The sequence below is a fragment of the Panthera onca genome, chromosome A1, assembly GCF_046562875.1.
Source record: "Panthera onca isolate mPanOnc1 chromosome A1, mPanOnc1 haplotype 2, whole genome shotgun sequence".
Lineage (NCBI taxonomy): Eukaryota > Metazoa > Chordata > Mammalia > Carnivora > Felidae > Panthera > Panthera onca.
In genome coordinates, this window is record NC_138339.1 from 147,917,710 (window position 1) to 147,942,687 (window position 24,978).

At 42.0% G+C, this 24,978-nt stretch overlaps 1 protein-coding gene across 1 annotated transcript; it reads left to right on the top strand.

Annotated features, from left to right (window-relative positions):
• The first annotated feature begins 263 nt into the window (after positions 1-263).
• On the top strand, positions 264-23,105 carry LOC132675407 (zinc finger protein 354B). The gene is made up of 5 exons (XM_078451927.2): positions 264-461; positions 1,449-1,534; positions 5,904-6,030; positions 7,234-7,329; positions 21,407-23,105. The coding sequence occupies exons 1-5, from the start codon at positions 416-418 to the stop codon at positions 22,987-22,989; spliced, it is 1,938 nt and encodes a 645-aa protein (XP_078308053.2). The 5' UTR covers positions 264-415; the 3' UTR covers positions 22,990-23,105.
• The last annotated feature ends 1,873 nt before the right edge of the window (positions 23,106-24,978 follow it).

Genomic DNA, 24,978 nt, shown 5'->3' on the forward strand with positions numbered 1-24,978 from the left:
ACGTTTGTTCTCGGCGGTTGTCTACTTGCCTTACTATCATTTACCCAGATGCACAGCTTCAAGGCACCGCCCTTGGCGAACCTACGTTTGCATTCCGTGGAACTGGAAGACACAGCTTCGCAGTTCAAGGACTGTGACCCCCGAGCCCGGAAGTGGGATCTGGGCACGTGACAGGCTATCGCGCAGAACTACACTTCCCAGAACGCTTGGGTCCTCGCGTGAACTACATTCCCCAGAGGCCTTAGCGGCCGTCCCTCATTCACCCCCTGCCCCGCCTCTCTGGACACCCGGCTTCTGCAGCAAGCGGCTCCGGGCCTCAGGTCCGCGCAGGCAGCGCCCAGGCATCGCCAGGGGAAGGATTCCGACCCCGGGTTGCTGTCCGCCGAAGCAGCGCTGGAGCCTCAGCCTGCGGCGCATGGCCGGGGAGGCGCGGTGCCCAGAGCCCCCGAGGTCTTGGCGAGGTGAGCGGCGGAGGGTCGGTGGAATGAGGGAGGGAGGACCGGGGCCTCGGGAGGATGCGGCGCCGGGGGCGCGGGGCACAGGCCCGAGAGGCACTAGCGGGGTCTTTGTAGTTGTGGGCTGGCCAGGGGCCGGGCATCCCCGATGTGCCCGCCCGGCACCGGCCGTCCCGCGGTCGTGCCCGTGACCGCGGCAGGTCGGACACTTGTCCCCACCGTCCCAGGCCCCCCTCCGCTCCCTCCCAACCGGTTTCCAGAGTGCTACCTGCCCAGCTACCGGCTGTCAGCAAACGTGAGGAATTGTGTTTCCGCCCCTCACCGGCGCCACTGCCCTCCGGGCGGCGGGCGCAGAGATGCGTTTTCCGCCAGAAGTGAGTTGTCCGCTCCCCCCCACGGCAGATCCTGTACGGGAACCGAAGTTTTCGGTTTCTGTGCCTGTTCTCCAGATAGCAGCCATAGGAAAACTGATGTCATCCCTTTCCGAAGCAGTTTTCTCCAAAAATCTGGAGATTCCTTGACAGGAGGGGAGTTGGGTGGGGAAAGCTTGAGGTGGAGAAAAGTTGTCCCATGCAGGCAGCGAGGTTGGGGCAGGTGTTCTGGAGGCGCGTGGTATAGATCCCGGTGCATCCTCCCTGGCTGTGTGAACTGGGACAAGGTGCTCCCGCTCTACCCTTGATTTCCTGATCTGTAGAATGGGGGTGCTGACAATGGCATCTGTGCTGCTGGACTAAACCGGTGTTGGCAGTCCCTGGCATGCGGTGAGATTCAGTGAGTCGCTGCGGCTGCTGATAAAGTCCTACACCCTTTTTTTCTCTGAGCCAGAGCGACCCGGCACTTCTCTGGTCCTTTCTGCTCCCAGCTCCTTACTTCCCTCTCTGAGGGCACATGGGGTCATTCTCAGGTGGTGTGAGGATTTCAGATTTGGTGATTCTGAGGGGGTTTGAAAGCAGAAGGGGCTTCTCCCTCCTGGCTCCCTTTTACTTCTTTCAGATCTGCCTTCTGGAGACTCCACCCATCCTAAGGGAAGAGCCCAGAAAGAAGATATGGCTATCGGACAGAGGGAAGCAAGGCCTCGGGTGAGTTCATTGCCATCTCAGATCTTAGAGACAGATTGATTGATTGATTGACTTTCCTACTTACCCACCCGGGAACTGAAGTTCCCTACTCAGTATAACCTTCTCCAGGGGTTGGAGCCCAAGCCCTTTTCTCTTTGAAGAGTTGGTCCACCCTGGTGGATGGCAGATTGTGTAGGGAATGCTAACCGCCTACCCGCCATGTCCAGTGTTTCTCTTTTCTTTTCCTAACAGACACTCTTTTATTCATCAATCACAATATACTGTCTGATTACTAACTTGACAGGTAGATGTCACATGGGGACAGAACAAACATGCACACTTGGCAGTTCCTTTCTGGCCTTGCTTCCTTGGCTTGCCCTGGTCTCCCTCCCTACCTTTGACTTTTCTTTATGATACCTTTCCTAGGCTCTTCCAGACCAGTGTCTTTTTCTCTCTCTTAACCTTTTGGATCATGTGCCTTGCTTCTGCACTCTCTTGAAAACTGTTCTTGACCTGCCATTTTCATCTTCATGTTGTGGAACGGGGGAGGGACCCCATCCCAGGAGGCCCGTGCATGAACAAGGAATAGCCGTGTTGGAGGGGACACAGTTGGAGAGGTCTCTTGACTGCGAGGGCAGAAAGATGACTCCTCAGGAAGCAGCGGGGAGGATTTCGTGGGGTATCAGTAGTGGAGAGGCAGGGTATCCAGTGGCTGACAAGTGGGGCTTTTAAGCCAGACTGCCAGATTTGAACCCATCTCCTTGGTTGTTGTCTCTGGGCCTTGGACAAATAGCTCCATCTCTCTGTGCCTATTTCCACACCTGGAAAGTGGGGATCACAACCATGCCTACCTCATAGGGCAGGTGAGAGGATCACGTGAATTCAAGTGTATGGAAAGTGTTTAGATCGGGCCGGGCCCTCGCAGATGGTCACTGTGTGGCAGCTCTGGGAGCTGATGATGTTACTGCAGTAGTAATATCAGTGCTGACAGACGGGAACTGCCATCCAGTGTTTCCAGGACCCGGGAGATACAGGTCCTTCCATGACTCACCTTCACCTGACAGTAGCAGTTAATGTCCCATGGGGGGACTTCCTGAGGGCTTTGCCTTTGTTCTTACTCTCCTGCCTGCGCAGCAATTATCATACCCATTTTATTTTATTTATTTATTTATTTTTTTAACGTTTATAATAATTTTTGAGACAGAGAGAGACAGAGCATGAACAGGGGAGGGGCAGAGTGAGAGGGAGACACAGAATCGGAAGCAGGCTCCAGGCTCTGAGCCATCAGCCCAGAGCCTTACGCGGGGCTCGAACTCGCAGACCGCGAGATTGTGACCTGAGCTGAAGTCGGAGGCTTAACCGACTGAGCCACCCAGGTGCCCCATCATCCCCATTTTACATATGAGGAAATGGAGGCTCAAGGAAGCCCGGTGACCTGATTTCAAACCCAAGTGTGTCTGGCCTCTGGGTTCATGCTCATTACTGTCCAGCCATTCCCCTGGTGCCTCTCTCAGAACTCAGGGCAGACCCAGCCCCCATGTCACCAGCGCCCTTCTCCACTGTGACATTGTGTTTCGGACCCATGAAACTCGCTAGTGTCTGATCTTTGGGCCGAGGCCTGCCATTGCATGTTCCAGCTGCTTTTCTGTAAGGCTTTCCTCTTCCATTCCATTGGAGCCATGTTACTCTCTTGGCCAGAATCTTCTCCATCCCTGCATGTGAGTGAATCCTCGTGGCATTCTCCCTAACCTCACCTGCCACCCTTTTGTCACCTGTACGGGCTTGTGTGTAAAAGTCAGTGACAGGGTGTTTAAGAGCAGAGAGAGAATATACCGAGTGCTGGGTTAAAGGCAGACTTGAATTATTGTCCTGCCTCTGCCACTAAGAAAGTATGTGACCTGGGTCTTGACTGCCCTGGACCTTCTGGTTCTCATCCCTAAAATGAGGATTGAACTGGGAAACGGCATACAGGCCTGTCCAGCTACACAGTTTCCTTTCATTGAGCAAATCATTGCACACGGTTTTCTTCTGATCTGTCAGTTGGATTGTAAATTCTTATGAGGGCTGAGATTATTTCTATATATCTATATTAACTATTTCTAAGTTACCTTTTTATGCATGTATTGCATGCTCATGTTTAAAATTTCAGAGAATAGGCACGCATGGGTGGCTCAGTCGGTTAAGACTCCAACTTCGGCTCAGGTCATGATCTTGCAGTTTGTGAGTTCAATCCCCACGTTGGGCTCTGTGTTGACAGCTCAGAGGCTGGAGCCTGCTTTGGATTTTGTGTCCCCCTCTCTCTCTCTGTCCCTCCCCTGCTTGTACGCTCATTTGCACTCTCTTTCTCTCTCTCAGAAATAAATAAACTTTAAAAAAATAATTAAATTTCAGAAATAAAAAATATATACATAAAGAAGAAAGTGAAATCACTCTTAACGCAGCATCGAGAGATAGTTGCTGTCACCCCTTTGGTATATGTCCATCAGAATCCTTTTCTATTCACTTTTGTGTTTTGTTTATGTATGTATTTATATGTACATAGGTATGCATCTGTTTTACCATTTTAGCTTTTTTATTGTGATAAAATATACATGACATTATCACCTTAGCTTTTTTTGCATGTATAATTCAGTGGCATTAAGTACATTCACATTGTTGTGCGACTATCACCACCATCCATCTCCGTTGTATAGATTATCCCATTTATTTCTTAACCCCTTGAGGTAGACATTGAGAGGCAGTATTGCAGAGTTGTTAAGAATGGAGCCTTGGATGTCCTCCAAATTGCAATTCTACCTCTACCTCTGACCAGCTGTGATACTGTGATTCATAGTATGAAATATATATTTGGTCTTCATTCCTGTTCCTGGCACATAGGAGATTATAAGCGTTTGGAAGCTAAATGATGAATAATAATAGTTGGTTTTTATTCTTGAAATAACTTCAGAGCAACAAAGGTGAAATTGCTGTGTTTTGTTACTCATAACAAGCCATTTCAACCAAGCCAAAGTTGATATGAATGAGGTGACTTTTGAAAAGCCCCTAAGGATCCAGTCCAATCAGGGGAACCAACCTTGATTAGAGGGTTCGATCTTTCAGGCTCTCTACCCCAGCCTGGGGCCATTCATGCCTATGTAATGGCCAGTGATTTGATCCATTGTGCCTATGTAATGAAGCGGCCATAAGAACCCAGAAGGACAGGGTTCGAAGAGCTTCTGGGTTGGTGAAGAGTTGTCGGTGGGGAGAGTGGTGCATCCAGGGAGGGCGTGGAAGCTCCACACCCTTCCCACATACCTTTCACCTCTTTCCCGGGTCTGTTCTCAATAATATCCTTTTGGAATAAACCAATAATCTATTAAGTAAATGTTTTCCTGCATTGTGGCACTTTCCCTGCATTTACCACTTGAGCGAGTTAATTAAACCTGAGGAGGGGGGTGGTGGAAACCTGTGCAATTTATAGCCACTTGGTAAGAAGCACAGGTTACCATCTGGACTTGGGATTGGCATCTGAAGTTGAGGCAGTTTTGTGGGACTGAGCCTTAACCTGTGGAATCGGGCTCTCTCTCCAGGTAGATGGCATGAGAATGGAATTAAATCGTAAGACACCTAGCTGGTGTCACACAATTGCTTGGCGTGTGGAAAACACACATGTCTGGTGTCAAAAGTAAAGCAGTATTGTAGTATTGAGAGTCGATACACAGGGGGAGTGAGTCTTCCTCTATACCAGCTGTTTGGTTTGGACAAATTTCTTTTTTTTCTTGTGTAAGATGGGGGCAATATAGTACCTATTTTATAGGGTTGTTGTAAAGATAAGTATTTACACTAAAAGTTAATACAAATCTCTTAAGAAGAGCTTGGTCCAAAGAAAGCTTTCAATAAATAATATTGTCCATTACTATTTGTCCATTATTATTGTCCTCTGGCTTCAAGATAGCATCTCAAGTTAGTTAACCTAACTTAAGCCTGCAGTGATTTTATCAGTAACATCATGATAAACACCTTGGAGGTGCATTTTTGCACACTGTTCCTTGTGATGCAAATATAGTAATTGGTAAGTTAAAAGATCCACACATTTTAAGTCTTTAAATATCTATTATCAAATTGTCATCAGAAATGTTATTCTAATTAACATTCCCACTAATGTCCTTAATTCCTCCCCACATCTCCTTACAGTGTTTAACACAGGGCCTGGTTAACAATTCATGCTTTCATGAACACTTCAGTATATATTTGTCACTGGCCGATTGTTCATTAAACAAATGACCTGAAACCTTCAGAAACCAGAATAACATCAGAAGCATTCATGGGAGCCCATCTACCCCCCACTGCCACCTTCTTCACTCTGTGTGATGGGAGGTCCTGGGTGAGCTGGGATGGCTTGTCATTACAGGTGTCACTGACGTTCGAGGATGTGGCTGTGCTCTTTACGCGGGATGAGTGGAGAAAGCTGGGTCCTTCTCAGAGAAACTTGTACCAGGACGTGATGCTGGAGAACTATAGTAACCTGGTCTCATTGGGTAAGGAAATTTTCTCTGTAGATAAAAAAAATTCAGAAATTAGGATAAGTCAACACCTGCTTCCCAGGATAAAAGCCATGGGTCATCAGGAACTTTTAGCTGAATTTTGCCTTAAGACTGTACAAATTGTTAATAACTATTTAAAACTTTTTTCCCCTTATAGGCATGGATTTCTCCCATGACAGGACAACTGACATACTTTTATGTTAGAAGTTCCCTCTTGGTTAGGCAACATTTTCCCGCTATAGGAGTTTCTGTGATTTGTTTGCTTGGCTCACAGCAGACAGCATCCATCAACTGTCTTCATTAACCTACCACCGGCCTTTCCCAATTCGCTTTTACATCCCAATGAGTATTGTATGATCCATCTTTGAAAGGGAGTCAGATAGTGTTTTCTCGTTTAAAAAAACTAAAAAGAATCTTTTTTAATGTTTATTTGTTCTTGAGAGAGAGAGAGAGAGAGAGAGAGAGAGAGAAAGTGAGCAGGGGAGGGGCAGAGAAAAGGGGGACACAGCATCTGAAACTGGCTCCAGGCTCTGAGCTGTCAGCACAGAGCCCTGTGTGGGGCTTGAACTCCAGAACCATGAGATAATGACCTGACGTGAAGTCAGATGCTTAACCTGAGTCACCCAGGCATACCTAAAAACATTTTTTTTAAGTTTATTTATTTATTTCGAGATAGAGATAGAGCGAGTGGAAGAGGGGCAGAGAGAGAGGGACACAGAGAATCCCAAGCAGGCTCCATGCGTCAGTGAAGAGCCTGACGTGGAACTCGAACTCACAATCTGTGAGATCATGACCTGAGCTGAAATCAAGAGTTGGATGCTTAACCAACTGAGTTATCCAGGCACCCCTGTGTTTTCTCACTTTAAACAGGGGACTTGGTACCTGTTCACAAATATGTAGTCTGTACATCTAACATAGTCCCTCTTCTGTAGAAAGCCATTGATACTCCATGAATCAAAGCTGCATATTTATCATATTTATCTAACATACAATTATTACATAGGTATGTCCTAAAGGTCACTTGCCTTTTCCCTCATACATGCCCTCACATCATGGGGACACAGCGGGAGCACCCCCAGAATCTCTTTGTACCATCCTCTGAGTTTTCTACATAGATCTGTGATGCTTCTTTGAGTCAAAACAAAGACTTGGGTTTTTTTGTCTTGTTTTATTTTTCTTTTTTTTGTCTATGAGCAGGACTCCTGTTTTCCAAACCAAAAGTGATCTCCCTATTGCAACAAGGAGAAGATCCCTGGAAGGTAGAGAAAGAAAGTCCTGGAGGCCCCTCTCTAGGTGAGTGGCTGGGATGGAGGAGCCCGGGAACTGCTTTGGGCAGCAGTCTGTTTACTAAGTGACAGTGGGGCTTGGAGATGTTGGTTGGGGAAGTTTCTCTGTCCTCAAGAAGTGGCGGGAGGGGACACTAAGGCCCCAGACAGGAGCCTCCTCTTATTCTGCGGGAATCACTTCCCAAGTGAATCTCTCGGGATCTCCTCTTATTCTTTCCTGTTCTCAGAGGAGGGCGGCACATCAGGTATTCAGTCAGCAAACAGTGTATTTGAAGAGTGGCAAAGAATTCATTCTGATGGAGGCTCAGGGGATGCATGTGAGACCAGGAGCTGAGAAAGGAAAGGGTGTCAGAAAGCTAGCAGGGGCCATGTTACAATGTGCTTCAACAAGATTCTTGGAGAAGGACTATCCCATGGAAAGAAAGGATTTTAAGCAGGAGAATGATATGGTCTTGGTGTTTTAGAAAAATTGGCCTAAATCTGAAACAATGTAGAGGTCTTCCAATAAAGGCATGGCTTAAGAAGCTGTGGCAAGTCCCTTGCCCTGGCATGGAGCGCCATGTCAGACAGAAGAGCACGCTGGTGTGGCCAGAGCTCCAGGGCAGGTCACAGAGCATGATGGTGATGTGCCCCCATTTGTGTTTAAGGAAAATTACGTGGCTGTTTGTATGTATAATATGTGTGGAAGTGCAGAGAGAAAGGTTAGGGGACACACCTTAGCTGGTAACAGTAGTCCCACTTGGAATGGAATCGAGAATGGGGGTGGGGGTGGGGATCAAGAATGGGCAGGATGAAAGAGGGCTTTACTTATGTGGAATCTTAATATTTCACAGAGAATACATTCATGGAGTCCTTATGTAATTTGAATTTAATAAGAATGGTCACCTTGGAAGCATTGGTGGGGAATAGATTTAAAATGAGGGAAAACGTGATGTGGAACCTTCTGGAGACACTTAGTCATGTAGGCAAGATGTTTCTAGTGGGCTCCAGGAGGGAAGATGAAGGGTCCCTTTGTTAAGGGTGTAGCTGAGTTCGCTGTGGGATGGGTCTCGTTTGAGGCAGGGTGGAATGCTTCAGTAGAGACACTGGTGGACAGTTGATTGAGGTCTGTGGGGACTCGAAAGGGATGTCAGGGAGCTATGGGTACAAAGGTGGCATCTGAAACCTTGAACTGACCAGGTGAGGGCACAGGGTACAGGACAGAATACTAGGAAACCTCACCATTTACGAGGTGGGTTAGGAAAGAGGAATCTGGCCAAGACTGAGAAGTCATCAGAGGAGAGGAACAGGAGAGGCTGCTGTCATGGAAGTTTGCCACAGATAGCTGATGAATGTTGGGGGGGTGGGGGGTGCTTGGCCTCTGGAGCATCTGGGTTCAAACCCTCACCCATGGCTTTCCTGTCGGTAATAAATGGTGAGTGAGCTCCACCCTAGGCACTGGCAACGTTACATTGACAGAAAGACACAGGTCCCGCTGGCTGCAGGTCCGGGTCAAGTGGGGGCACAAGTGTTCAGGAACTGAGTGCACACAGGGTGTGGAATGACAGCTGGTCAGGCCCCCACTGGAAAGATGCAAAGTGCTGTGAGAGCTTGTGGCCAGAGGGGACAGGCCCAGCAGGAGGGGGGACGGGTGCAGCAAGAGGGAGATGGCTCAGTGGGAGGGGTGGGGTGGGGGGTAGAGCAGGAGGGCAAAGGTGCAGGCGGAGCGTGCCCAGTGGGCAAAGACTTCCTGAGGAGGTGGGATCTGAGGATGCAGAGAAATAGTCCAGGCACAGAAAAGGGCATGTGTGTTTATGTAGAGAAAGGAAGCCAGCAGGTGCTGACAGGAGCTGGGAGAGAGCAGCAGGGACCAGAACCCACTGAGCCAGGGAAGCCCGGACACAGGATTTGGACTGTGTCCAAGAGCCACACACAGTGCGTGAGGAGTCGGAAGTAACTGGCCACGGACCCAGGTTTACCCTCTGCAGAGATCAGCCTGCAGTGGACAGGGAGCCTGTTGGCATAGAAGTGGGGACTGGTCCCGGCTGTCCTCAGGTCCACACGAGTCAGTGACGGCCCCCCACGCTATGGGCCCCACAGAGGACCCGCAGGATAGGTGGATTCCTTCTCCAAGTCCCCAGGTCAGGGGAGCCTTCTTCCTGCCATAGGTTGAGGTTTTTGATGTGGGAACCACCCTTGTCTGTATTCCTATCTTTTTAACTTTGATTTGGAAGAAGGACACAAATTCTGTGGAAGCTGGTAGAGGCCACCACGAAGTGATCAGAGAATGCAGGCCACCAGGTGGGGTTGAGGAGGGTCCTCAGTCCCACTGTTGGGTGTGAGCCGGGTCTGGCATGGAAGGTCAGAGGAAGAGCAGGGCTCCCTTTGCCCTGACCTCAGGAGCCTCTGATCCATTAATGAATCTGAGTGAAGTGAGTATTCGTTCAGTTAAGGGGAATAGATAGTGTGACTGGAGTCCAAAGCTGTCCTGAGAGGCTCTGGGGCCACCGGGTGGTGGGGTAGGAGTCCAGTCAGCCTCCTCCTCCATTTTGGGGAGACGTCCCTGAGGGTAGACCGTGGGTGGACGTCGGATGGACATAAGGACATCACAGCTGACCGGTATGTGGGTGTCTCTAGATGGGATGAACCCCCTCTCTTCCCTCAGGTGGAAGTCACATGGGCCACCCTGGGAGTCCAGGCATGTGGCTGTGTCTGTCCTGTACCCGTGGGGGGTTGGGGGGCTCCATCTGTCTGGACTGAGGTGACCTCAGAGCAGCTTCCCCTCCCGAGGGCAGCTCACTCCCCTGCGAGCACGGGTGAGGGAGCCGGTGTTCATGGGAGTGCCTCAGCTTATTCACTCTAGACCCAAACCAAAACCTTCCCCTTGGGCAGCCAGTGATGGAAAAGCCCGTGCTCCCGGGGTAGGACTCCTAGAACCTCTAACTACCTCCAAATATCCTCTTTTAAAAAAAATTACTTTTATTTCAATACTATTCACAAATAGGAAAAACAAAACAAAAAAACAAAAACGAACTGTCATCCCAGGTATGTAGGCTTTAACTTGAGAGATGGAAGGAGATGGCACGCAGGGTGTGTGTCTCTTCTGAGTCTATGAGCCTAAACTGTAATCACTGAGGTTGTGCTCTTCTGGAAGAGTTGTAATAAGGTGATACACATCATGAGTTTGCTTTACACCCAAACTTGGAACTATTCTTGAAATCTAAAATTCAAAAAATGCAGGGAGGGGTACCTGGGTGGTTCAGTGGTTGAGTGACTGGCTCCTGATTTCAGCTCAGGTCCTGATCTCGTGGTTGTGAGATCGAGCCCTGCGTGGGGCTCCTTGCTGAGTATGGAGCCTGCTTGGGATTCTCTCTCTCTCTCTCTCTCTCTCTCTCTCTCTCTCTCTCTCTCTCTCTCTCCCTCTCTCTCCCTCTCTCCTCTCCCTCTCTCTGCCCCTCCCCTGCTCGCTTTTTCTCAAAATAAATAAATATTTTTAAAAATTCAAGAATGATCTAGGTAAACAATTACCTCCAATGAAAATATGTTCTTCTTTCCCCATCATTTTCTCTTTGTTATTTGAATGCAAGAAGCCTTGTAGGGTGGACTGAACCTCGGCTACGTGGTCAGCCAGGGGGCCACCTGGGAGTTGCCTTCCACCCACCAAGCTGTGCTAGGACTGCCCCTGCACAGGGGGCAGGGGTCTTCTAATTTGCACGAAAGTGCTGCCCTTAGCAGCCTAGTGACCCAGCAGGTGGTGGTTTAAAGAGTGAATCTCTTAAGAGGTAAAAGCAGAGCCCAGGTGCTCCGGAGCCGTGTCCAGTATGTTCAGGTCAGTCTTGTCCTTGTCCCTTTCACTCCCCAACAAGACCCCTGCATGGCCCTGCACCTCCCTACTGCCACCAGCATCTGTTCTTGTAGCTGCCAGAATGCTCTATTAAAAGGTAAATCAGGGGGCACCTGGGTGGCTCAGTCGGTTGAGCGGCCGACTTCGGCTCAGGTCATGATCTCGCAGTCCCTGAGTTCGAGCCCCGCGTCGGGCTCTGTGCTGACAGCTCAGAGCCTGGAGCCTGTTTCAGATTCTGTGTCTCCCTCTCTCTGACCCTCCCCCGTTCATGCTCTGTCTCTCTCTGTCTCAAAAATAAATAAACGTTAAAAAAAAAAATTAAAAAAAAAAGAGGTAAATCAGGTCATCTCACTCCCCTGCGCAAAACTCCAGGCTTCCTTCTTGATGCTTACCTTTCAAAGAGACGGCTCCCAGCCTCTTAAGAGCATCTTTGGGTTATAATGTTCACAGAGGCTTTACAAGATTTATATACATATCCTATCAAAAGCATAGAGAAAGATTTACAAATACAAATTTTCTCAAAGAAATGCTTTAAGAAAAAGGTAAGGACACATGGTTCCCTTTTGAGGTGCTGCCACACTATTTTCCAGAGTGGTCGTACTCCTTGACATTGCCACCAGCTGTGTATGTAGTTAGCTTCCAATTTATCCACAGTGTTGACAAAACTTTCTGTCATCCCCTAATGATTTTTTTATTATGGTACAAATGTAAAATTTACCACGTTAACCATTTTTAAATGTACAGTTTGGTGGCATTAAGTTCATTCACGGTGCTGTGCAACCATCCCCACCATCTAGCTGCAGAAGTTCTTCATAATCCCTTCCTGAATTGTCCCCACTAAACTAATTCCCCATCCACCTCTCTCCTCATCCCCTGCTAATCACTGTTCTATTCTCTGTCTCTCCGTGTTTGACTATTCTAGGAACCTTACAGAATTAGTATCCTGTAACACTTGTCATTTTGTGTCTGGCTTATGTCACTCCACATAATATCTTCAAGGTTAATCCATGTTATAGCATCTGTCAGAACTTCTTTTCTTCTTAAGGCTGAATAATATTCTGTTAATATGGATATACCACATTTTGTTTATCCATTCATCTGTCACTAGAAATTTGAGTGTTTTCCACGTTTGGCTATTGTGAATAACACTACTGTGAACATGGATGTATAGATACCTCTTTCAGTCCTTGCTTTCAGTAATTTTGGGTACATAAGGAGTGGAATTGCTGGATCACACAATAATTCTCCACTTAACTTTCTGAGGCACTGCTGTATTGTTTTCCACCATGGCCCCTTTCATTTTTATTCCCACCAGCAATGTATACGTGTTCCAGTTTCTCCATATCCTTGCCAACATTTATTTTCTGGTTTGTTGTTTTTTAATAATAGCCATACTAATGGGTTTAAAGTGGTATCTGATGGTTTTGATTTGCATTTCCTTACTGATTAGTGATGTTGAGTGTCTTTTCATGTACTTATTGGTCATTGGTATATCTCCCATAGAGAAATGTCTGTTCAAGTCCTTTGCCCATTTTGTTTTTATTTTCTTTCTTTTTTGTAATTCCAGTATAGTTCACATCCTTTGTTGTATTAGTTTGAGGTGTACAATGTAGTGATTCAACAATTCTGTACATTACTCAGTGCTCATCAAAAGTAAGTATAGTCTTTAATCTTCATCACCTATTTCACCCATCCCCCTCACACCTCCCCTCTGGTAACCATGTTTTCTCTACAGTTAAGTCTGTTTTTTGGTTTGCCTCTTTTTTTCTTTGTTCATTTGTTTTGTTTCTTAAATTCCATACATGAGTGAAATTATATGGTATTTGTCTTTCTCTGACTTCTTTCACTTAGTATTATACTTTCTAGCTCCATCTATGTTGTTGCAAATGGCAAAATATCATGCTTTTTTATAGCTGAATAATATCCATTGTATGTATATATATGCCACTTACTCTTTATCTGTTCATCAGTTGGTGGACACTTGCTTTGCCCATTTTTGAGTTGTTTTTTTTTGTTTGTTTGTTTTTTACTATTGAGTTGTAGGAGTTCTTTGTATATTCTGGATATTAATCCTTTATCAGATATCAGATTAGCAAATATTTTCTCCCCGTTCTGTGTGTTACCTTTTTATTCTGCTGATAGTGTCCTTTGATGCACAAAAGCTTTAATTTTGATGAAGTCCAATTATTTGTGCCCTATCTCAGAAATCATTGCCAAATCTAATATCATGAAGTTTTTGCCCTGTTTTCTTTTAAGAATTGTATAGTTTTAGGTCTTCAAGTGATAGATCCATTTTTGAGTTACTTTTTTGTGTGGAGTTGTTAAGGGCCTAACTTCATTTTTTTGCATGAGGATATCCAGTTTTCCCAGCACCATTTGTTGAAAAGACTGTCTCTTCCTCATTGAATGGTCTTGGCATCCTTGTCAAAATCATTTATCCTATATGTGAGGGCTTATTTCTGGATTTTGTATTCTATTCTATTGGTCTATATGTCTGTCTATGCCAGTACCACACTATTTAAATTACTAATAAGTTTGTAATAAGTTCTGAAATCACTATACTTTTGTAATAAGTTGTGATACTCCCAACTTTGTTCTTCTTTTTCAAGATGATTTTGGCTTTTCAGGGTCCCTTGAGATTCCGTATGAAGTTTAGGATGGGTTTTTCTATTTCTGCAGAAAAAAAAATATAGCATTGGAATTTTGATAGGGATAACACTGAATCTGTAGATCACTTCAAGTAGAATTGCTATCTTAATAGTAAGTCTTATAATCCATGAACACCTGGTGTCTTTTCATGTCTTCTTTACTTTCTTTCTGCATTGTTTGTAGTTTTCATTCTGTCACCTCCTTCTTTGAGTTAATTCCTCAGCATTTTATTCTTTTTGATGATATTGTAAATGAAATCATTTTGTCTATTTTCCTTTCGCATTGTTCATTGTTAGTGTATAAAAACACAGGTGAGTTTTGTGTTACTACTGCTGCCTTGCTGAATTTGTTTGTTAATTCTAACAGTTTTTGTGTGGAATCTTCAGGATTTTCTACGTATAAGATCATTCCATCCATGAGTGAGATAATTTTATTTCTTCCTTTCCAATTTGGTATCTTTTAATTATTTTTCTTCACTGATTGCTCTGGCTAGAAATTCTAACACTATGTTGAAAAGAAGTGGTAGCAGTGGACATCCTTGCTTCGTTCCTGATCTTAGAGAAAAAGATGAGTTTTTCATATGTGGCCTTTATTACCTTGGGGTAGTTTCCTTCCATTCCCAGTTTGTTGAGTGTATTTTATCACAAAAACGTATTGAATTTTGTTAAATGCTTTTTCTGCATCACTTGAGATGATTGTGTGGTTTTACCCCTTCATTCTGCTAATGTGATACATTACATTGATTGGTTTTCATGTGTTAACCATGCTTGCATTACAAGGATAACTCTCCTTTGGTCCTGGTGTATAATCCTTTTATTATTATCCTGAATTATGTTTGCTAGTATTTTATTGAAGATTTAAAAGTCAGTATTCATAAGGAATATTGGTCTTCAGCTTTCTTGTAGTGTTTTTGTTTGACTTTATTATCAGGGCAATGCTGGCTTCATAGAAAAAGTTACAAAGTGGTTCCCTCCTCTTCAGTTTGTTGGAAGAGTTTGAAAAAGATTGGTGTTAGTTCTTTAATATTTGGTAGAATTCACCAGTGGAAACCATCTGGAGCAGGGCTTTCCTTTGTTGGAAGGTTTTTGAATACTGATTCAATCATCTTACTAGTTATCTGTCTATTCAGATTTTCCTCTGAATAGTATAAATTTTCCTCCTAGCACTGCATTCCATAAGTTTTGATAAGTTGTGATTTCATTTTCATTTGTCTGTATTTTTAACTTCCTGTGTGATTTCTTCTTTAACTCATTTCTTTAAGATCGTGTTGTTTAATTTACACATATTTGTGAATTTTCCAGGTTTATTTCTGTTATTGATTTCTAACTTCATCCCATTGTGGTTGAATACCTGTGTGATACCTGTATCTTTAAATCTGTTGAAACTTGGTTTTGGTGTAACATATGGTCTGCTCTGGAGTATGTCTCGTGCATTTGTGAAGAATGCGTATTCTGTTTTTGATGGATAGCACATTTTGTATGTATCCATTAGATCTAGTTGGTTTATTGTATTGTTCCAGTCCTTTATTTGCTTTCTTCTTTTCATCTGGTTTTTCTGTTCCTTATTGAATATGGGGTATTGAAATCTCCAACTACTATTGTATAACGATTTCTCCCTTCAGTTTTGTTAATTTTTCCTTCATGTTTTTTGAGGTGTGTTACTAGGTATGTAAATGCTTACATTGTAATATCTTATTGCTGAATTGAAACTTTTATGAATATACTTTATCCTTCTCTGTCTCTTGTAAGTTTTTTTCTAAACTTTATTTTGTCTGATACTATTATAGCTACTCCCGCTCTCTTTTGGTACTTCCATGTATATGAAGTATCTTTCCATCTTCTCACTTTGAACCTATTTATTTCTTTGGATCTAAAGCAAATCTCTTATTCAAACAAAAAACAAACTCTGAGATACAGAGAACAAACTGTTGCTTGAGGTGGGTGGGAAGAGGGGTGAAATAGATAAAGAGGATCAAGAGTACAATTATCTTATGAGCACTGAGTAATGTGTAGAATTGTTGACTCATTATATTGTACAACTGAAGCTATATGTTAATTCTACTTCAATAAAAAGAAAAAGAAAGAAATGAGCCTTTTAGACAGCATATAGTTAGGTTATGGGTTTTTTTTTCCCCCATTCTGCCAATATCTGTATTTTGAAGTAATTACTGATATGGAGAGACTGACTTCTGCCATTTTGCAGTTTGTTTTCTATATGCCTTATATTGTTTTGTCCCTGGTTTCCTGCATTATTGTCTCCTTTTGTGTTTAGTTAATTTTTTGTAGTGAAACATTTTAATTCTCCAATTTTTAAATATCAATTGTATTTTTTATTACATTGCGATTATGTTTAACATCCTAAACTTATAACACTCTGATTTGAATTTATACCACCTTAAGTACAATAATGTACAAAATCTCTGCTTCTGTACACCTGTATCCTCATCCCCTTTTCAGTTATTGTTATCACAGATTGCATCATTATGCATTGTGTGCCTTAAAAACACAGTCTTGTGTTTAAATACATTTAATTTTTAAATACATTTGTCTTTTAAATCATGTAGAAGATAAAAAGCAGAGTTATAAGCCAACATTACAGTAATACTGGTTATTATATTGACCATGCATTTACCTTTACCAGAGATCTTCATTTTGTATCACTTTGCTTTGCATCCTTTCATTTCAACTTGAAAGACTCCCTTCAATAATTCTTGCAAGGCAGGTCTCAGCATTTGTTTACCTGGGAATATCTTAATTTCTTCATCATCTTTGAAGGGCAGTTTACCAGATGGAGAATTCTCTGTTGAAAGTTTTTTCCCTTTCTTTCAGCACTTCGACTAGATCAGCTCACTACTTTCTGGCCTTTAAAGTGTCTGATGAGAAATTTGATAATCTTATCAAAGATCCCTTGTATGTTATGCGTCTTGCTTCTCTTTTGCTGCTTTCAATATTCTCTTTTTGGCTTTGGGTTTTTGACAGTTTGGTGATAATGTGTCTCAGTGTTGGTCTCTTTGAGTTTATCCTTTTTGGAGTTCATTAAGCTTCACAGATTTGTAGATTCATATCTCACATCAAATTTGGAAAATTTTCAGCCACTGTCTTCAAATGATCTCTCTGCCCCTTTCCTTCTCTTTCCAGGACTTCCGCAAGGCTATTTTGGTCCACCTGAGGGTGTCCCACAGGTCTCTTAGGCTCTGTTCACTTCCTTCAATATTTGTTGTTGTTATTCTTCCTCAGACTCAGTAATTTTTAATGACCTATCCTCAAGCTTGTGGATTCTGCCTGCTCTAATCTGATTTTGAATCTCTCTAGTGAAATTTTCAGTTATTGTACTCTTTGACGCTAGTATTTCTTTTTGGTTTCTTTCTGTGTTTTCTATCTTTTTATTGATATTTTCATTTTTTAAATCATCTTAATGACTTTACCCATATCTTTCCTTAGCTCTTGAAAACTATTTAAAGTTTAAAAGTTTTTGTGTAACATGCCCATCATCATCTCTTCCTCATAGATGTTTTTTGTCTATTTATTTTGTTCCTTTGAGTGAGTCATATCTTATTTTTTTAATGCCTTGTGAGTTTTGTTTGTGTTGAAAATCGGACATTTGAATTTTATAATGTTGTAACTCTAGGAATTAGATTCTCCCCCTTCCCAGAGTGATTTCCTTCTCATACATTTCCTCCTTTTCACAAGGATAGGACTAGCTTAGCTATTTGATAAAGCCTCTTCCAGGCCTGAATCTCCTGACTATGATTTACTGTAGTGTCTGAATACTTTTATGTCACAGTAGCATGGAACATTAGAGAACAGCCTAGATTTTTAGCTGATAGAGAATCAGCTTAAATATCACCAAATTTTAGTTTTAGGAAAAATTGGTTTTATTTCCAGCTTTATTACCATTAGGTATTTGAGCTTGTGTAAATCGCTTAATCTTTGAGTCTAGTTTTCTTAGGAAATGAAAATATTATGCTAAATGATTTCAAAGTTTGCAGCTAGTCCTAGAGTTGTGTATTTGTACAAAATTGAAATATTCTATCGTGCTATTGCTGGGGAATACAACCAACACTTTTGAAGCTACTAATTTTATGTTGAGCTTTAAAGTCCATAATTGTTGTCTTGGAAAATAATATTTGACCTACCGTATGTCCACATAAATTCAAGAAAATCACTTTATAACAGGGAAAAATGGTAGCTGTGTGTGTGTGTGTGTGTGTGTGTATCTTCATATATACAGCTGATTTTTTGTTGTTTTTGTCAGGTGTCTCTGTGCCATGGACCAGCCTGAGATATAAACTAAAGGTTTTCTCATGTCTTTTCTGAGCCTTTGTCTTTCCCTTGGCATGTATGATGACTTTCTAAATTCCCCGTGTATGCAGTTACTTTTGAATTTCCTTATACTTAAATATGTGGTTCCCCAAAGTAGGAAAAAGGTAACATGCAAGTGGGAGAGGGTAGGGGGAAGACAGACATGGGCCCTGAAATTCCCTGGCAGCTGCTTCAGCTAGTGGGGCAACAATGGCAGCTTGCCTTTCTGTCTGTACCTCCATGATCCCAAGCAATAATCCTCAGACAGAACCCAGATCTACAATAATTGGAGAACAAGGTTCTTTTTGTCATCCTGGCTCCTGCAAGCCATCTAAAGAATGCCAGTACAGCTGCCTCTGCCTGCCATGGGGCTGGAGGCTGGGGCATGGTAGCTGCTACTGACTGAAATTAAACTGCAATTTCCTGATCAAGCCTTCCCTTAGAAGCTGCCAGCCTTCAAATAGATTCCACAGTTTCAAAATCCTTCCATCAGTCAGATTCTGCCAGTTCATTCGTTGTCTAGGTAGGGAGGCAGAATCCTAGAGCTTCCTACTCTGTAATCTTCCTTCATGTCCACTTTTCCCTCTTTTTTTTAAAGATTTTATTTTTAAGTAACCTCTACACCCAACCTGGGGCTCAAACCCACAACCCGAAGATCAAGAGTCACATGTGCCACCAACTGAGCCAGCCAAGCACCTGCACTTTTCCCTTTTTTAACTCACATTTTACAAGTTTTAGTATTTTCTTTCTTCTTTCTCAAGTAATGTTGAAGATGAGGACTTGGATAGAAATCTCATAGTTATGAAGTTATTTCTTATCATTTGGGGAAGCAATTTTGATAATTTGCTTACACTGAGCTACCATTGTCTTCAGTTATCCAGAAAGCTTTGGTATTTACTATTTATTTTTTTAAGTTTATTTATTTATTTTGAGAGAGAGAGAAAGAAGTGAGTTGGGGGGGGGGGCAGAGAGAGAGGGAGAGAGAATCCCATGCAAGCTCCGTGCTGTCAGTGGAGAGCCCAACACAGGGCTCAATCTCACGAACCATGACATCATGACCCGAGTCGAAACCAAGAGTTGGATGTTTAACCAACTGAGCTACCCAGGCACCTCAGTATTTACTATTTAAAGATAAGTTTTATAATTCTATAAGTATTCTAATTTTCTACTTAGGAAGTATGTTTTTTAAGTAAAAGTATTTTTTTAAGATCTTGTCTTTTGTATATTGATATTTTTAAATTCAGGTGTGGAACACTGACTTTTAAAATTGCAGGTCTCAGGGTGCCTGGGTGGCTCAGTCGGGTAAGTATCTGACTCTTGGTTTTGGCCCAGGTCATGAGCTCATTTATGGTTCCTGAGTTTGAGCCCCATATTGGGCTCCATGCTGACAGTAAATAAAGTTGCAGGTCTCTTATTAGATATGATCTTTAAGAGGAAAAAGATTAATCTATTCACTCCTATTGCAATAAATAACAGAAAGTGGAAGAAGAGTTAATTTTTAGTTTTATTATGGAAAGTGTAAACATGGGAAGGTAAGAGTGGTAGAAAGGGTAGGTGCTAAAGCACAGGGCAGCCCCACAACAAAGAATTATCTATCCCCAAATGTCATCTGAGGTTGAGAAATCCTGATCTCTACACAGGATTTAAAATATTTTTATGTATTTTCTTTAAAATATCTTTATATTTTTATAACAATAAGTTGGTCCATCCAAGAATAGAAGAGGTCATTCCATTCGTTCAGATGTACTTTAATGTCATTCAAGACTGTTTTCAAATTTTCTTCATAGAAGTTTTTTTACATTTCCTGTAAATTCATTCCTCTAATCCTTTGTTAGGGTCAGTGAAGGTTATTGTCTGTAGCATGTTAATTTTCTATCCTGCTACATCACTGACCAAGTTTTTATTGTTGGTTTTCTGGAGTTAAGTAGATAGAGTATAATATCACCGGCAAATAGGGCTAGTTTATTTCCTCTTTACTCATCCTTGTGCATCTGATTTTTCTTATGTAACTGTATTAATACAATACAATACAACACAATACAATACAATACAATTAAGTGAATACAATAAAGTGAAAATAACGGGCATCCTTGTCTTGTTCTTGATCACAGTGGAAATGTGTTTCTTCATTAAATAAGATACTGGTAGGGGCGCCTGGGTGGCTCAGTCAGTTAAGCATCCGACTTCGGCTCAGGTCATGATCTCACTATTCGTGAGTTCGAGCCCTGCTTCAGGCTCTGTGCTGAGAGCTCAGAGCCTGGAGTCTGCTTCATATTCTGTGTCTCCCTCTCTCTCTGTCCCTCTCCCACTTGCACTCTGTGTGTCTCTGTCTCAAAAATAAATAAACATTTAAAAAATATTTTTTAAAAAAGATACTGGTTTTAGGAGTAAAATATATGTATTTTAGCATGTTGAGAAAGTATCCCTAAATTCTTATTTTCTTCAATGTTTTTACTACTGAATTTTTTGAAGGCTTTCTCATTGTCTCTGAATATGCTCATAATTTTCTCCCTTAGGTATATAAATTAAAATATATACCACAGTAAGTGGTATAATAAAGGGAATGGATTGTGAAAGGGTACCGGAGCCTCCAGTGAACCCAGTGCCCACGGCACTGGAGCCTCCAGTGAACCCAGTGCCTGCGGCACACAGGGTACACAGGGTACACAGAGGAGTTAATGCTGGAACTGAGTCTGAAGGCTACAGAAAAGTTTGGAGGGATGACATTCATTCAGCAGTAGAAATAATTGCATTAATGAGAACAATGTCATGGAAATAATGTATAAGTCTGTCATAGGCTTTGGATGCCAGACCACATGTCCTAATCCTCCAATCCTGCCTCTCCATTCATTCTCCTGGTCACTTGTACACTCTCACCTTACTTTTTTTTTTTTTTTAATTTTTTATAATGTTCATTTATTTTTGACAGAGATAGAGAGAGACAGAGCATGAGCAGGGGAGGGGCAGAGAGAGAGGGAGACACAGAATCTGAAGCAGGCTCCAGGCTCTGAGCTGTCAGCACAGAGCCCGACACGGGGCTTGAACCCATGAACCATGAGATCATGACCTGAGCCGAATTTGGATGCTTAAGCGACTGAGCCACCCAGGCGCCCCAACTCTCAGCTTCCTTAAATGAGCTTCTTTGATTTTTTTAGTCACCCTTGTCCTTTGCCATCATCCGTTATTATTTATTTTTTTCTCTTGCTAGGAAGCCAGAAAGCAAGCCCTTATTTAGGTATCATTAACATTTATTCTTTGTACACATTAAGTTTCAGCCAGTTATGTGAATCATAAGCACTTTTTTTTTCCAGGATATAAGAGCAGTCCTAAAACTACAAAGTCAACTCAAACTCAAGATTCATTATTTCAGGAGCTAATAAGGAAAAGACTCAAAAGGGATGAACCCTGGAATTTCATATCAGAAAAATCCTGTGTATATGAAGACAGATTAAAGAAACAAAAGGACAAAAATGAAAGTTTACAAATAATTTCAATCACCCATACAAAACTCCTCACTGTAGAAAGAAGCCATAAAAATACTGACTTTGGCCAAAATTTCAGCCTGAGATCAGTCTTTGTGAAGCAACAGAGGGTCGCTAGAGAAAAAACACCCTCAAAATATGAAATACAAAGAAATAGCTTCAAGCAGAATTCAAATTTACTTAACCAACCAAAAATCAAGATAGCAGAGAAACGCTATAAATGTAATATATGTGAAAAAGCCTTCATTCACAATTCATCCCTTCGTAAACATCAGAAAAACCACACTGGAGAGAAATTATTTAAATGTAAAGAATGTTTGAAAGCCTTTAGCCAAAGTTCAGCTCTCATTCAACATCAAAGAACTCATACTGGAGAGAAACCCTTTATCTGTAAAGAATGTGGGAAAGCTTTCAGCCATAGTGCGTCCCTTTGTAAACACCTTAGAATCCATACTGTGGAGAAATCCTATAGATGTAAAGAATGTGGTAAATCCTTCAGCAAGAGATCTGGCCTTTTTATACATCAAAAAATCCACGCTCGAGAAAATCCCCATAAATATAATCCGGGTAGGAAGGCATCCGGCCTTCCTGGATGTCAGAGAATTCACCTCAGAAAGAAGTCCTATTTATGCAATGAATGTGGCAACACCTTCAAGTCTAGTTCATCCCTTCGTTATCATCAGAGGATTCACACAGGAGAGAAACCTTTTAAGTGTAGTGAATGCGGGAGAGCCTTCAGTCAAAGCGCATCTCTTATTCAGCATGAAAGAATTCACACTGGAGAAAAGCCCTATCGATGTAACGAATGTGGAAAAGGTTTTACTTCGATTTCCCGACTGAACAGACACCGAATTATTCATACTGGTGAGAAACTGTACAATTGTAATGAATGTGGTAAAGCCTTAAGTTCCCACTCGACGCTGATCATCCATGAAAGAATTCACACTGGAGAGAAACCGTGTAAATGTAAAGTGTGTGGGAAAGCCTTCAGGCAGAGTTCAGCCCTCATTCAACATCAGAGAATGCACACTGGAGAAAGACCCTATAAATGCAACGAGTGTGGGAAAACATTCAGGTGTAACTCATCCCTTAGTAACCACCAGAGAATTCACACAGGAGAGAAACCATATCGATGTCTGGAATGTGGGATATCTTTTGGCCAAAGTGCAGCTCTTATTCAACATCAGAGGATTCATACAGGAGAAAAACCCTTTGAGTGTAACACATGTGGGAAAACTTTCAGACAGAGCTCATCACTTATTGCCCATCAAAGAATTCATACTGGAGAGAAACCCTATGAATGTAATACATGTGGGAAACTTTTCAGCCAGAGGTCATCCCTTACTAATCATTACAAAATCCACATTGAAGAAGATTCCTTGAAAGTAGATTTGCATGTGTGCAAGCCTTAAACCAAAGCTCATCACAAGATACATATTTGAGACTGATTTAATAAATGTAATGAACATGAGAAAACATAACTATTTTAATTTTGTTTTCATCAGATATTAAATTCTAAGGATAAAAAGCTTTGAGTATGTAATGAGTATATGGAAAACTTTTGTACCTTTCTGTCACTTTTGAAAATATCCCAAGACAAGTAAATCACAGTTGCAAATACTGATTTTAACCACTTGTAAGATAAAAGATGGGGATTTTTCTATCTCTTTATAGAGCATTATACACTATATGTGATAGGTAAACATGAGAAAAATCTGGGGGTAGGAATTCTGGGTTTCTCAAAGACATCCACTGTATGAGCCAGTAGCAAAAGATAATTGGTCTTAAAATATATGCACATGTAGACCAAATAATAGATGAAAAACAAACTGCAAACTACCTCAGTCTCTGGAATTTGCCTTTTGCAAAACTGTTGTCAAACGTTCTGCATGGTTTTCATTAAAAAAGAGAAAGGAAAAAAAAAAAAAACCCTGTTCTCTTACTCCTTTATTCTTCTAGTTATTTCCAAACTACATCTAAGAGTCTCCCCAAATTTTTAAAACAATTTCTTTTTAAAAAATTTTTTTAACATTTATTTATTTTGGAGAGACATGGTCTCTATTTATTTTGGAGAGACCTGTCCATGGAGAGACAGGTCATGAGCAGGAGATGGGCAGAGAGAGAGGAAGACAGAATCTGAAGCAGGCTCCAGGCTTTGAGCTGTCAGCACAGAGCCCAACGCGGGGCTCAAACCCACAAATTGTGAGACTGAGCCAACCAGGTGCCCCTAAAACAATTTCTAATTTTGCTCTCAGAATTACTTCTTAGTCGCCTTGAAGTCATTTATTATTTAACTGTACTTGCTGTGTTCTGAACAGCATGTTAATTTAAGTAGAAAAATGTAGTTTTTTAACTTGCAGGTTAATAGCTTCAGAGTTAAAGCTATTAATATTTTTTTTTAGTTGGTTGCAAAAGAAATCCTAAGAAGTAATTTAAAGAACATGTCACTGTGGCAACATCTTGAAAATGAATCAATCTCATGAAATAAAAGCATGTTTTCCCTACTTGAGCTTTTCAAATTAAAAAAAAAAAAAGACTGCAAAGGCAAATAAAGGAAATAATTCTAAGTCTTAGAAATGGTTTGCTTAATCCCAGGTTTGAGCCAAGCACTATCCCGGGCGCTGGTAATTATACAGAAAAGAGAAACAGTCCCTATCTTCAAGAAGTCATGAATTGAGAGGATGGGGTTGAAGGGAATAGTGAATAAATAATCAAAATATCATAACGTATTGAAGTATTTTTCACAGAGAAATAGAGGTTACAATGATACTGTGTTACAGAACATCTTATAAAGATTTAAACAGGATTCAGAAAGAAGGAACAGAGCCTAACCAAGGGACCTTGACCATATACAGTGACCTATATGACAGTGATGCCTGAGCCCAGTTTTGAAAGAATAGCAATTCTCCAGAGAGTGAAATAAGTACTCCCTTAAAAAAAAAAAATTATTTGAGAGAGCACATGCTTGAGAGCAGGGCAGGGACAGAGAGAGAGGGAGAGAGAGAATCCCAAGCAGGCTCTGTGCTGTCAGTGCAGAGCCTGATATGGGGCTTGATCTCACACACGGTGAGATTATGACCTGAGCCAAAATCAAGAGTCAGGTGCTTAACTTCTAAGCTTCAGTCTGTTCAGTTATCTTCGACCTCCTAAACTCATTCTCCACACATTATCATCAGAGCAATTTCCCTTACATATAATTTTTAATTGGTTCTAAAATTTCAGAATCAAATTCAAATTCCTTTAGAATAGCAATTAAGACCTTTGGTCTTAATTGGCCTCTGCCTTCTTCTCAAGCATCAACCTCTGTCATTCTCATTATTTAATAGATGTTCTACAAATGCGCCATGCTATCACCCACCTGTACATTTGCATATGTGGCTCCCTCTCTTTGAAGTACTGAT

Coding starts and splice junctions, on each gene's coding strand:
- LOC132675407 (XM_078451927.2), top strand. CDS start 416: ATGGCCGGGGAGGCGCGGTGCCCAGAGCCCCCGAGGTCTTGGCGAG. Junction 462..1,448: donor GCCCCCGAGGTCTTGGCGAG/GTGAGCGGCGGA, acceptor TACTTCTTTCAG/ATCTGCCTTCTGGAGACTCC. Junction 7,330..21,406: donor TCCTGGAGGCCCCTCTCTAG/GTGAGTGGCTGG, acceptor TTTTTTTTCCAG/GATATAAGAGCAGTCCTAAA.